The sequence below is a fragment of the Elephas maximus genome, chromosome 3 (genome assembly GCF_024166365.1).
Source record: "Elephas maximus indicus isolate mEleMax1 chromosome 3, mEleMax1 primary haplotype, whole genome shotgun sequence".
Classification (NCBI taxonomy): domain Eukaryota; kingdom Metazoa; phylum Chordata; class Mammalia; order Proboscidea; family Elephantidae; genus Elephas; species Elephas maximus.
The window spans coordinates 184,228,621-184,243,780 of NC_064821.1; the positions used below are offsets into that span (position 1 = coordinate 184,228,621).

The 15,160-nt window shown below is 38.5% G+C and overlaps 1 protein-coding gene across 3 annotated transcripts in view; it reads left to right on the forward strand.

The window, feature by feature from the left end:
* The window catches only part of VPS45 (vacuolar protein sorting 45 homolog), a 93,645-nt gene that overhangs the window by 22,103 nt on the left and 56,382 nt on the right, over positions 1–15,160 (forward strand). For all 3 annotated transcript variants that reach the window (XR_007516778.1, XM_049880323.1, XM_049880321.1), the window contains 3 exons: positions 3,112–3,270; positions 3,479–3,586; positions 4,389–4,510. Coding sequence is in view for 2 of the 3 variants with exons in the window: in XM_049880323.1 (XP_049736280.1) it covers positions 3,112–3,270; positions 3,479–3,586; positions 4,389–4,510 (389 nt within the window). In the remaining variant the exon portion in view is untranslated. The remainder of the gene's footprint in view (positions 1–3,111; positions 3,271–3,478; positions 3,587–4,388; positions 4,511–15,160) is intronic.

The window sequence follows — 15,160 nt, forward strand, 5'->3', positions numbered from 1 at the left end:
TCAGAGCTGGGCCAATTGTGTGGAGGAGAGCTGAGAGTTAAGCCAGGAGTTTAAATACCAATACCAAATCTCAAGGAGTAAGATTCTTAAATGGGAACCTGAGCCAAGAGTCAAGATCCAAGTGATGGTGATTAGAAAGGGAGCAAGTAGAAAGGGTATGAGCTGATTGCAGCAAGTAGTCTTTGTCCCCGTACCAGTCTGTGAGTTGGTTGTTACTTTGGTATATCAGGTTTGCTTAAAAGTACAGAGACAGGTCCCCAGAAATTGAGTAGATTCAAGGTGAAAAGAATGACTATGCCTATAAGAAAAGTGACAACAGAGAGATACCTGATGAGATTACATAAGATTTTAAACTTAGGCCAAGTTGATTGAAATATGTATGAAATTGTGTATATGTACTTGCTAATAATTGTACCCTGAAATTTCCTCACATTATAGTAGAAACAAGTGGAACATTTTAACAGATACTCTTAATAGGCTGTATTCAGCAGCTGCTCTGTGGAAAAGTAATTTGTACCCTAAAATTTATTTGCATTATAGTAGAAACTAGTGGAACATTTGAACAGATGTTCTAAATAGACCGTATTCAGTGACTGCTCTGTGGATAAGGTACAACAAAAGGGAAAAAAAGTGAGGAAATTCTTATGAGTACAGGGTCTAAATCTATAGAAGAGAAATTTCTTCCTTTTGTACCCCTTAAGGATGATGATGAAATGTTAACCCAGGCCATCTTGCTCAGAGAGCTTTCTACTTGAGAGCTAACTGGGAAATTCCCAGTTTCATCACAGTCTCTCTTCAACGTGAACAGAAAAGTTCTTAGACAATGGACAGGGTTGTTCAGGGTACTAAAAAGATAATGTATGTGAAAACATCTTGTAAATTGTAAAGCACCATACAGATGCTAATAATTATGCCTTAGAATCCAGTGCCCTTCAAGGCTCTTTCAGCCCAAGCCATTTTGTCCTCTAATTCTGATATTTCTATTAATAGTACCACCTCTTTCAGTCTCTCAGACTAATTCCAACTCTTACTGATTCTTCAGGGTCTTTTGAAATGTCACCTCCTTCATGAAGTCTTTTCTGATCTCTCAGCAACCAGATATACTTTCTCTTCATTTTGTCTTCTCTTCTCCCCTATTGCACGGAATTTCAACTTTTTGTTTTTTGTTTTGTCTTGCTTTTTGGCATGCATATGTTTCTGTTATAACACCACATATGTGTTCCTGAAAAACCTCACATTCTGCAAAATCATACACTAAAAATAATGGTTGTGGGGAAAAACAGGGTTCTAAGCAGACCACTTAAAACCTACATAACTTTGTAATTGAAACCCTAACAAAGATAATAACAATCCTAATAAAAAATACTAAAACCAAAAACCAAACCCAGTGTCATTGAGTCAATTCTGACTTAGTGACCCTATAGGACAGAGTAGAACTGCCGCATAGAGTTTCCAAGGAGCATCTGGTGGATTCAAACTGCTGACCCTTTGGTTAGCAGCTATGGCACTTAACCACTACGCCACCAGGGTTTCCGAAAATACTAGCACAGTTAAATCCATTGGCATTTGCACCTAGAAATAAGATTCAGTCCATCATTTGCAACCTCATTCCTGGGGCTTATGTCCCCCCACCCCCAAGGTATAAGGTCTTCTAGACATTTGCTTCTCATAGACAGTAGTTTGATCAAAACTGAAAATACAGCATGAGGATGTCCTTCTTCATCAATTAGTTTGTTGTTTTGTTCTGCTTTTTAGCATAGATAAATTTACACTTGCCCCTTCCTCAGATAGCTTGTTGGGTTGTTGTAGACTATGGAGTTGATTCCTAGTGACCCTATAGGATGGGGAAGAACTGCCCATAGGGTTTCCTAGGCTGTAATCTTTATGGGAGCAGAGCTTCAGGTCTTCTTCCGCAGAGCAGCTGATGGGTTCGAACCACTGACCTTTGGTTAGCAGCCGAGCCATAAGCATTGCGCCACCAGGACTCCCTTCCAGATATTTTAACATAGAGGAAAGTACAGCAGCTCTTGAAGTCGCAAAACCAGCTACTGCAGGATTTTCATCATTTTTCTTAATATATTGCTAAATCTACTTTAATCATGAGGAACTTTGTCCCTGGCCTCTTCTAAATATTTCCATGCTAGAAAAATTACATATGAACCAATACGCCTTCTGTGTTGTGCTGACATCATTCTCATATTTACCAATCTCACAGAGCAAAAGTACATTAAAGAAACATGCTTTGTAGCAGAATAGACTATATTTGTTTCATCTCCCTCCTCTCCCAATGCCGGTGAGCTCTCTGAAGACAGGAGTTGTCTCTAACTCATCTCTGCAGCTCCTGCAGTGCCTGCCATGGTGCCTTATGTTTAGAAGGGGCTCAAAAGGTATTTGTTGGCTTGAATCAAATTATGTGTTCTTCTGCTGCATAATAAATATGAATCTGTACTATATAAAAAAAAAAGAAGACCCTTAATGTGAGGATTGACAAAACCTAAATGTTTCTTCTGGCTCACTTTGCTGTCAGTACCTGCTCCCTTAAGATGTTAAGTACTCAATTTAGACATTTGTCACTATTACGTACTCTGTTATCTCTATACACCATGTTGAGACATATTGTTACTTGTGATGTTTCTTACAGATTAAGCCCTGACCACCTATGTAAAAATCTATGAACTTGTCTCCATTCCACTGGTCAGTCACTAACACTAAAAGAAAGGAATAGAGTTTCATAAGTCAGCTGGTCAGTTCTGTTGTATGCTGTATTGTTTGAAGTGGTAGAAATAGTATGTGTTCCTTGTTTCAGCAAGGAAATTACAACTTCGGCTACTGGAAAAGAAGAGAGCAACTATCCATGGTTAAATTCTTATTTATTTTACAGCAGTTATAATGAGAATTTATTTCCTCGTTTAAGCCTTATCTTGGGCAAAAGGCATTTAATTTTCTGTACTTGAGGCAGTTGCCAGGCATATGACCTGTACATTGGCATAGCAGTAATCTCAGTCATGAACTCAGATGTATCACTGCCATTCAATAATTATCAGGTCTTACGCATTATACAGCAGATCACTCAAGTGAAGGGGGTTAAATATCAATTCTGTCTTTCTTCAGAATGTAAAGAGGCTCCTACAGAACCCCAAAGTGACAGAGTTTGATGCTGCACGTCTCGTGATGCTTTATGCCCTACATTATGAACGACATAGCAGCAACAGCCTGCCAGGACTTGTGATGGACCTCAGGAATAAAGGTGTTACTGAGAAGTATCGAAAGGTAACCAAATGTATACAATAAGCCCACCAAACAGGTACCAACTCTGTTATCGTATTCTTAGCTCTAACAAAGAATAAATCATACTTTTTATTCACAGAATTGTATAATTCTGTCCTCTCAAGTCTTCATTTCCATAAAAGATTATTTTCTTATGAAGTGAGCCCCCTGATCCCCAAGCAATAAAAGGTTGCTTCTCTTGTTTTTATAGCTCGTGTCTGCAGTTGTGGAATATGGTGGTAAACGAGTCAGAGGAAGCGATCTGTTCAGCCCCAAAGATGCTGTGGCCATTACCAAACAGTTCCTCAAAGGACTGAAGGTAGAGATACCTCCACTATGTTCTCCTGAATGAGAAGCAGCTGGAGCCCATGAGGCTGTGAGTGAATGAATGTGATCTTCAAAGTATCTCGAGGATTGCTGCTGATTGAGTACTATATCAATTAAATGAAATCAAAGCAGAAGTTCTCTTGAAAACGATCTCTTTAAGTGCTTTCTGTATTGGACTGGCAACAGCGCTGGGCCAAAAAGCTGAGCAGGAAACAACTGGAGATATTTCCGGGAAATACCCGAGGGTAAAAAGGCAGACAGTCTGTTAGTCACAGCTATTTTACTTCACTTATTTATAATTTAAGATTCATTGGGTATTTTATCTTTGGAGGAAATTAAAGATACAGCAGATAACTGTAGATCTTTAAAAAGTACTAACCTGTTTTCTTTAAATGGTCAAAAATTAGTTTTAATCTGTTATCGTTTCCTGAAATTTTTCCATTTTCCTGAGTGTTCCTAGTCTCCTTTTCTACACGGTCTTTTCCTTTTATTTGTTGTACCTGTCATTTAACATTTTCACAAAAGGGTGAGAAATAATAAAGAAATGAGAAAGGATTTAAGCAAATCCATTTTTAAAATTCCTTTACAATAAAAACCTTAAATTGCAAAGAATTTTTACAAGATTGGGACATTTCTGGTTAATGAGAATCATTTTTAAATCTCCTAAAATTCCTATTTGAATTTATGCCATGAAATCTCTATTTAGTATATGTCTTTTTCTGATATGAACATCATTAGCTGTTACACAGCAAGTTTCTCCAAAATGACATAAGAACCATTTTCCTCTATCTTAGGGAGTAGAAAATGTGTATACACAGCATCAACCTTTCCTACATGAGACCCTGGACCATCTCATCAAAGGAAGGCTTAAGGAAAACCAGTACCCTTACCTAGGCCCCAGCACACTCAGAGACAGGTAAGGTAAAAATATATAAATAATAGAATCAAGAAACACTGAGCCAATAGGAAATTTAGAGTAATTAAGAGATTACAAGGGAGCTTATATCCTTCTCCCCTTTCCTCTATTGTTTTGGTTCTAACATTCTTTTGGTTTTAGGCATGTCAGTGTTAGATATGAATTTACTTGCTAAGCCTAAAGCATTTTATTTCTTTTGGAATAAAGAAACAGATGGTGCAAGAGGGCCTTAAATCCTTGTATTCTGTCTTTTAGCATCAGACCAGTTTACTTATTCCATGTAAGGTTCAGTTCTATGGCACCTGGCATTTGGAGTTTCAAATGTTACAGCCAAAAATAGATTTGCTGCTTGACTGCCATCCAGAACAGGTTGTTACTATTTTTGGTGAGGACTGGACTTCACCAAATGTAGCCAGCATACAAACTGAGAGACCTAATTAACGAATGCCATTTGTTACACAGGAGAGGAGGATGGCTTTCTTTTCAGATGGTAACTGAAGAAAGCAATTATTGGTAGTTGCCATTTTAATCCCATGGTTAGTTAGCTTTTCTTAAAACAAAGCTTATCCAGAAAAACTTACTTAGGCTAACCCGAAATTTTAAATATATACAAATTCTACCTAGTTATAAATTGTATTCTTATGTTTTTTATTGGGACCACATGTTATAAAGGGCCTAATATGTAGCTGAATCCTATTGGATAGATTGGTGTGGGTAATGTTACTGTTGGTATAATTCTTCTATTATTTCAGCGAATCACAATCTAAGAGCCTCAGAATTGTGTTTTATAAATATAATGAATTTCTGAAAGGGGAAAAACATTTTGAGGTACAGAGATGAATCTTTTATATGGAAAAGCATATATATATATATATATATATATATATTTTTTTAAACTTTGTCTGTTAAAAAAAAAAAAAAAAAACTCCTCCCCTAAAAAATCATCTTTTAAAATTCCATGGTTGAGAAGCAGGACATCTGGGTTTAAATTCAGAGAGTACACTCATTCAGATAAAATGTTTAAGGACCTTGGTATCAAGATTCAGAAATGTAATCTGAGTGGAAAGAATAAAAGCCAGCCCAAAGCTATTCACTTATATGAAAGGCCCTTTGAAACACAGTATTATTCTATTCTTGAGCTTTCCAATTAGTATGATAAAAGTAAAAATTATAATTTGCTTATGAAGCTTGTATAAGAATTACTGAACAAGAAATTAGCTAACAGAAACCATAGGTCATCGGAAGAGTATATTGTATGTTTATTGTACAACAGCATACCTTTCTAATTTGGATGATTCGTTTCCAAAGTTCAAAATGATGTTCTTCCAACAAAATGCATATTTATTAGTTGTCAGTGTCTGTTAGCATTTGTCACTATTACCTAAATACATGAACCTGTAGATAGACCAAGAGGCAGTCATTTGAACTAAACGGGGGTATTGTGTGATTTAAAATCTGGGAGGGCATGTGTCAGTGTTGTATTCCTTCACCATACCTATTCATTCCGTATGCTGAGCAAATAGTCCAAGAAGCTAGACTATATGAAGAAAGAACACAGCATCAGGATTGAAGAAAGACTCGTTAACAACCTGTAGTATGCAGATGACACAACCTTGCTTGCTGAAAGTGAAGAGGACTTGAAGCACTTACTGTAAGAAGATCAAAGGCTACAGCCTTCAGTATGGATTACACCTTAACATAAAGAAAACAAAATTCCTCACAACTGGTCCAATAAGCAACATCATGATAAACAGAAAAAATATTGAAGTTGTCAAGGATTTTATTTTATTTGGATCCACTGTTAGCACCCATGGAAGCAGCAGTCAAGAAATCAAATGACGTATTGCTTTGGGCAAATCTACTGCAGAAGACCTCTTTAAAGGGTTAAGAAGCAAAGATGTCACTTTGAGGACTAAGGTGCATCTGGCCCAAGCCATGGTTTTTCAGTCACCTCATATGCATGTGAAAGCTGGACAATGAATAAGGAAAACTGAAGAAGAACTGATGCATTCGAATTATGGTGTTGGCAAAGAATATTGAGTATACTGTGGACTGCCAGAAGAAAGAACAAATATGTCTTGGAAGAAGTACAGCCAGGATGCGCCTTAGAAGGAAGGATGGTGAGACTTAGTTTCATGTACTTTGGACATGTTATCAGGAGGAACCAGTCCCTGGAGAAGGACATCATGCTTGGTAAAGCAGAAAATCATTAAAAAGAGGAAGACCCTCAAAGAGATGGATTGACACAGTGGCTGCAACAATGGGCTCAAACATAAGCAACGATTATGAGAATGGCACAGGACCAGGCAGTGTTTCATTCTCTTGTACACAGGGTCTCTGTGGGTCATAACCAACTCGTTGGCACCTAAACAACAACCTAAATATATATACAGCTAAGAGTTCAATTGCTTCATCTTTTTATACAACATGTATTTATTAAATGCATTTTAAAATGCCAAGAGCTATTGTAGATGCTGGGGATATAGAAGTGACAGGAAAGAAAAGATTCCTGCCCTTCAGGAACTTATATGAAAAGAACAGATAGTAAACAAGTAAACAAAGAATATAATTTAATTAAGTGCTATAAAGGAAATAAATAGGGTAATAAGCTACAAAGTAACTTTGTAGGGGTGGGGAGGTCTATTTAAGATGGACAGAGTCTCTTTGAGGAGGTGGTATTTAAGCTGTGTTTTGAATGACAAGAAAGAGCCAATCACATAATGATCAGGAGTAAAAAGCATCTCAAGCAGAGGCAACAGCCAGAACAAAGGCCTTGAGGAAAGAAAGTTTGTCCCGTTCATGGAACGGAAAGAAGCTCAGTATGGTTGGAGCATAGTGAGGAGATCAAAAAAGCCAAACCTGTTGCCATTGAGTCAGTTCCAACTCATAGTGACCCTATAGGACAGAGCAGACCTGCCCCATAGAGTTGCCAGGGAGATAAGAGGATGAAAAGATAGGCTGAATCATATAGGGCCTTACAGGCCCAGGTAAAGAGTTTAACTTCTATTTCAAATGTAATAGAAGGTCATTGAAGAACTTTAAGCATGTAAATTACATGAACTGAATTATGTTTTAAAACATTACCTTATGGGAAGAATGGATTATTGAGAGCAAGAATAAAAGCAGGGAGAGAGACTGCTTAGGAGGCTACTGTACTAGTTCAGGTAAGAAATGATGGTGATTTGGACAAGGAGGCTGGGAGAGAAGGTAGAATCAATAGATTTATTAATAAAGTAGATTAATGGGAGGAAGATAACAGAAGTCAAGAATAACTCTAAGGTATAAGGGATGAATTGAGTTCTGATGTTAAGTTGGAGATATGTCACATATAAAATTGGAAGTCACCAAGATGTTGATGATATTTAAAGCCATGGTTCCAGATGAAATCACTAGGAGGAGAGCCTAAGACCAAGCATTGGATAGAGGATGAGGAGCCAGCAGTGTGGACACTGAGGAGGAGGCAGAAAGGCAGGGAGAAAACCAGAGAGTATATGAGTTTTCTAGACGTGCTTTACCAATTACTGCAAATTGGGTGGCTGAAAACAAGAGGAATTAATTTTTTCACAGTTCTGGAGCATAGAAGTCTGAAATCATGCAGGGCCATGCTCCCTCCAAAGGCTCATGGGAAGAATCTTTCCTTGTGTCTTCTAGTTCTTGGTGGTTGCTGGCAATCCTTAGGGCTTCTTGGTTTATGACAGCATAATTCCAATCTCTGCCTCCTTCTTCACATGCCCGTTTTCCCTGTGCGTGTGTCTGTATCCAGATTTGCCTCTTAAAAGGACACCAGTCATTGGATTAGGACGCACCTTAATCCAGTGGCCTCATCATAACTTGATTACATCTGCAAAGATTCTATTTCCAAGTAAGGTCACATTCAGAAGCTCTGGGTGGACATCAGTTTTGGGATATAGTGTTCAGCCCAGTACGACATGGCATAAAGACTAAGGAGTGAGTAGTAAGCTGTTCCTAATCTTCTGAGAGGTAAAGAAGGTGAAGACAATAAATAATTCATCAAATTTGGTAGTGTGAAGGTCTTTGGTGGGTTTACTCCCCAGATTCAGTGAGACTGGAAGCCCAATTAGAGAGGGCTACAAACTATGAGATAAAGGGGAGACAACAAATATATATAACACTTTTTAAGAAGTATTGTGTGAAACAGGCAGAGAAATGGGACGGTGGTAACTAGAAGAGGCTTAAGGGAAAAGTTTTTCAAAGATTGGAGGTTCAAGGTGCCCATCAGCGGATGAATGGATAGATAAATTATGGTATATTCACACAATGGAATACTATGCATCGATAAAGAACAGTAAGGAATCTGTGAAACATTTTATAACATGGAGGAATCTGGAAGGCATTATGCTGGGTGAAATTAGTCAGTTGCAAAAGGACAAAAATTGTATAAAACCACTATTATAAGAACTCGAGAAATGGTTTAAACAGAGAAGAAAATATTCTTTGATTGTTATGAGAGGGGGCAGGGAGGGAGGGTGGGAGAGGGGTATTCACTAATTAGATAATAGATAAGAACTACTTTAGGTGACGGGAAAGACAACACACAATACAGAGGAGGTCAGCACAACTGGACTAAACCAAAAGCAGAGAAGTTTCCTGAATAAACTGAATGCTTCGAAGGCCAGAGTAGCAGGGACAGGAGTTTGGGGACCATGGTTTCAAGGGACATCTAAGTCAATTGGCACAATAAAATCTATTAAGAAAACATTCTGCATCCCACTTTGGAGAGTGGCATCTGGGGTCTTAAACACTAGCAAGCGGCCATTTAAGATGCATCCATTGGTCTCAGACCACCTGGATCAAAGGAGAATGAAGAACACCAAGGACACAAGGTAATTACGAGCCCAAGAGACAGAAAGGGCTGCATAAACCAGAGTCTACATCAGCCTGAGACCAGAAGAACTAGATGGTGCCTGGCTACAACCGATGACTGCCCTGACAGGGAACACAACAGAGAACCCCTGAGGGAGCAGGAGAGCAGTGGGATGCAGACCTCAAACTCTCACAAAAAGATCAGACTTAATGGTCTGACTGAGACTAGAAGGACCCCAGTGGTCATGGCCCTCAGACCTTCTGTTGACCCAGGACAGGAACCATTTCCGAAGCCAACTCTTCAGACATGGATTGGACTGGACAATGGGTTGGAGAGGGATGCTGGTGAGGAGTGAGCTTCTTGGATCAAGTGAACACTTGAGACTATGTTGGCATCTCCTGCCTGAAGGGGAGATGAGAGGGTGGAGGGGGTTAAAAGCTGGCAAAGTAGACACGAAAACAGAGAGTGGAGGGAGGGGGTGGGCTGTCTCATTAGGGGGAGAGCAGTTGGGAATATGTAGCAAGATGTATATAAGTTTTTGTGTGAGAGACTGACTTGATTTGTAAACTTTCACTTAAAGCACAATAAAAATAATAATAAAAAAAAAGATTGGAGGTTCTAGGGCACGTTTGTAATCTGGTAAGAATGATTCAGCAAAAGAGGAGAAATAGATAATGCAGAAGACGAAGAAAAGCTGCAGAAGTGAGGATCTAGAGCAGAGCTGAGGGATTGCCTTTGATAGGAGCAATGGCACTTGTTTAATTTTAACAGGAGAAGAGACAAAGTACAGGTAGTACCCGATTTAGTGGGGGTTCTGTTCCAATGACTCCATTGTAAGTCGATTCTGACATGAATCAAATACCTCTTTTTTTTTTTTTCATTTTTCATTATTACTGCCTTTTATTACAAGTATCTTTATGAATTTGATCTTTGGGGGTTGGCATAAGAATGAGAACATTAGCAAATTATGTGCTGCAGTATTGTATGTGGTACCTGTTACTAACGGGCAGGTGTTATCAGTCCCTCAGAATATGGAGTATTCAGATTACTGTGAACCACCCCAGTATGTGTATATATATAGGAAGTATGTAGTTTTGACGTAGGAACGTGGGATCTAGCCTGTCTGATTGCTTCTGTTTTCTCAGTAAAATGTAATGTCAAGCTATCAACTAAAATGGTGGGTAAAAAAAGAGAAAACATTGGGAAATCATCTTTTTGTAGGCTGGGATTCAAAATTGACTGGAGAAGTATAAGTAGAACTTCTAGGCAGGATAGAGTGCCTATTAGAGGTCTGTGGTCATTAATTTAAAATACGGCCAGTGAGCCTAGCTGTGCGATTTTCTCCAGCAAATTTGCGCCCTGGGGTCAGTATGAGTTGGAACCAACTGGACAGCACCTAACAACAACCACTCTTCATAGGGTAGTATGCAAAGCTTTCTAAGATATATTGGACAGAAAAGCAAGATGCTACAACACCCATTTTTGTTTTTAAAAAAATCTCTATATAAGAATAAATGTGATTATATACGTGTGTATATATAAATATGTACATGCTTAAGAAGAAGCATTGATTCTAGTTATCTTTATGATAATTAAGTCTCATCATGATAGAGCTTCTTGGTTTTGTTGTTTTAATATTACAAATGGTAAGTGTTCAGTAGACGTTTGTCAGATTTCTTTTGTAAGCATCTATAGCAGCCGATATGCCAAGCTTTACAGTTGTAAAATTTAAATCAGAGAATAAATTTGGTTGATGCTACCAGAAAATTTAGATTTTTGCCATTTGTCAGAAACCCGACAGTATTTTGGCTCTGCATCAACGTAGCCCCATTATCAGCCGTAACCACTGTCTTGGTTCTGGATCATCAGATTGAGAAGAAGCACTGGTTTTAGTTACCTTCATGATAATTTAAGTCTCATCATGATAGAATAGAACTTCTTGGTTTTGTTATTGTTTTAGTATTAGAAAGCATCAAAGGAGATGTGACAAGAACACAGCCTTGCAAAACTAGGAACATTTGTAGATATTGTTTAGCCCTTAACTATTAAATTAATGGCTAACCTGTTTTACTGTGTAGCTATGTCTACAACTCTTCTGCAGATAGAATTTCTACATATTCAATTAGGTTGATTTTTTTCCTCTCACTCCAGAGTTGCTTCTTGTCCCTGATAAAACCAAGCAATTTATACACTTGCTGAGAAAGTGGAACTTATGTGGTTATGCGTTCCGGAAACAGTCAATTCAAAAAAGCAGTACTTTTTACTTTTACATACGTTTAGTTGCAATAGCTTATTTTTGTTTCTATGAAAGTAGCAGTTCTTTCTCATTGGGCTCCCCCTTCCCCCCCACAGTGGACGCTTATAAGATCTTTACCACCCGTAAGTGTATTTAAAAAATTTGAATTTTAGCCATAAGTGTAGTGCTCCATGAAATTAATAAAATGTTGCCTTTTAAAGGTTTAAGTTTTTCTGCTTAAATTATCCATGTATAGGAATAATGAGTTCCAGAAATACTGTATGTGAACATTTTTTGCCCATTTTTCTAACAAAATAAGATGTAAATGAGTTGGGTTCTCAGTGTGTCCTTGTATATCTATATACAGTGTGAACTGGCTGCTGTTTTCTAATGTTTGCCATCTGCATTAATTAATGCTTTGGGTTGCTATGGTGAGTTACAGAGCACAGGAAGATGTGCACAAAGAAGTGAACTTATTTATTCTACTTAGCTTCGACCATCATATAAAAAAAAATTGCTCTATATCTTAACATTGGCCTCATCAGAACATCTACTTTTAAAGTCTTTGGGGAAAGGAATGAGAAGGAAAAACATCAGGGGTCTTTTTGAAAAAATTTTTTCAAAGATTTTGTTACTGCTTAAGCTGACTTGAACAAGTAGTAGGAGGCTTAGGAAAACATTTATTAATGTTTTCATAGCTGAATGTGACATAGTCATCTTTGCAAAGTATACAACTGAGCCAAGCTCTGAGAGCCTATCCTTGTATCTTAGGTTTTATCCTTTCATTTGTATAAGCTACACTCACAATTTACCATCCATGACATTTTCTTTCCTCTCCAGTAATACAGAAATATCCTGGTACTCTGAAATGATCAGACTGAGGGACAGCATTCTCTGGCTATGCTAGAAGTCCACTTGGATTTATTCCATCCCAATTCTCAGCTTTCTTTACCACAAAAGACAGATATACCGTAGAGGCAAATGATGGTCAGAGGCCAGCTATGGAGAAGCATATCATTCTCCAGGGTGGTCCTCATTAATCTGCTTAAAACCTGTTGCTGTCAATTCGATTCTGACTCACAGTGACCCTGAAGGACAGAGTAGAGCTGCTCCATAGGGTTTCAAAGGAGTGGCTGGTGGATTTGAACTGCTGGCCTTTTGGTTAGCAGCTGAGCTCTTAATCACATTAGTCTGCTTTGTGGCTTTTTAAATTAGCTTATCAGATCAGAAGTTCAAAACAAAGGTGTTACTGTCTGGTCCTCTCATCAATCACCAAGAATGTTACTGTACCACTGCAAGGGAGAAGCTCCCTCCTTTCTCCTTGAAATAATCTGTGCAATCAGTGGGTATTTACTGAAGATAAGCTGTATTACGGGCGTCAGGGTAGAGTTGTCCCTCACCATAGTACTACACATGGAATCTTACTATAAAAATTACTCATTTTCTGAGAATTTAGAATCTTTCAGCCTTGAGAATTTTATTGTTTCTGAATACTTTAACTGCCTCTGCCCCTCTGCCAGTCTTCCATCCAAGCTGACCCAGAGAAAGTTACAAACAGAGAGTAAACTTGGTAGAGTTCCATGTCTCCTCCTGGCATGTTCTTAAAACGTTGGACTTTTTTCCCACTGAATTAGGAACCAAAAACAATTTAGAGCCAAAACCTGAAAGCTATCATAACCCAGTGCCGTCGAGTCGATTCCGACTCATAGCGACCCTATAGGACAGAGTAGAACTGCCCCGTAGAGTTTCCAAGGAGCGCCTGGTGGATTTGAACTGCTGACTCTTTGGTTCGCAGCTGTAGCATTTAACCACTATGCCACCAGGGTTTCATGGACTCCTCCTTTTCTCTCATCCTCCACATTCAGTCATTTGCCAAATATTGAAGAGTCTACATCTTTGTGTCTTCTATATCCAGTGCCTCCTCTCCTCCCCTTCTGATGTTCCTTTAGTTTCGTTCTTCATCATGTGTTCCCAGAAGTGTTACAGCAGCCATTCATTCCCTGGCTTTTCCCAGCAGCACCCTCCAAATCGTTCTCACACAGCTAGATGCCAAAATCATCCTCAAAGCAGCAAATTGGATCATGTTATTTGCCTGTTAAAAACCTTCATGTGATTCCCCATGGCCTGTGAGATACAAGGCCTTCCGTGAGATGGCTCCTGCTTACTCTCTTCCCTCTCTTTCTCTATGTCCCCAATTCACATGCTTCACTCCAGCCATAATAAATTACTTGTAATTACCAGAATTGAGCAGTTGCTAACCTTTGTGTCTCCTGTCACCTGAATGTTTTTCTCTCTCCTATTCTTTCCTTCACTTTCCCCCATCCACTTGGAGAATACTAACTCATTCTTTCAAAACTCATTCATGTGACATCTTTTCTGTAATGCTGTTCCTTCTCTATCTTCTCCTTCAGTAGAATGTTCCAGTGCTTTCCAACCTTTTTCATGTCTTTGGCTCACATAGAACATGATAATGTACACACACTGGAGGAAATAGAAGAGGCTGTCCATGGATGACTGGCCCAAGGGATCAGGCTGCCTAAGCCCAGTCTACCATAGATTGCATTTAATCCATTTGGGGGGCTCCAGTGGAAAAACTCTATAAAATACTGTTCCCTCCTTTAGGCACCCACTATATCTAATACAGACTTTGATGGCAAAATCTATAACATTTTAGCACATGTATTTAATTATATACCTCTATGCCCTTATTATTATTTTTTTTTTATGCCCTTATTAGGACACAACCTTTTTTTTTTTTCTTAATTTATTTATTGTGCTTTAAGTGAAAGCTTACAAATCTGGTCAGTCTCTCATACTTGCTGTGTACTCCTAGCTGCTCTCTCCCTAATGTGAAGGCACACTCCTCCTCTCTTCCCTGTAGTCCCCGTGTCCATTCAGCCAGCTCCTGTCCACCTCTGCCTTCTCATCTTGCCTCCAGACAGAAGTTGCTCACATAGTCTCATGAGGACACAAACCTTTTGATAGTTTGTGGGGGACAAATCTTATTCATCTTTGTGACCACACAGCTTACCAAAGTATTTAACACATACCAACCAAATATCTTGTTAAGTGTTTAATGTGTGAGTGATTAGTGAGTAAATGAACATTCCAATCATGCCATTTTTCAGGTCAGTTTTAAGAATAATATTTTTGTAATTACTGAAGATATTTCTAAAGAGAGAAAAGGAATATGGAAAAGGTCTTCAGAAGCAAAAAATCTTACATATTTGGAATTTTGACTCTGCTTCAGAATGGTCCACTATGCTCAGTCACATCAACCTTCTTTCTATTCTTTAAACACCAAGTTTATTCTTACCCTAAAGCCTTCACGTGGTCACCTGTTCCCTCTTCCTGGAGTGTTCTTTCCCTTCATCATTGCATGGCTGGCTTCTTCTTGTCATTCATGTATCAACTAAAATATCATTGCCTTCCTTGGAAATTCTTTCTCAGTCTTACTGTCAGAAGTAGCAACCCTTGGCACTCTCTCCCACATCACCTCATTTTAATTCTCGGTATATCATTTATCACTACTGAATTTTTAAATTATTTTTTAAAATCTTTATTTATTTACACGTTTATTGTCTGTCTA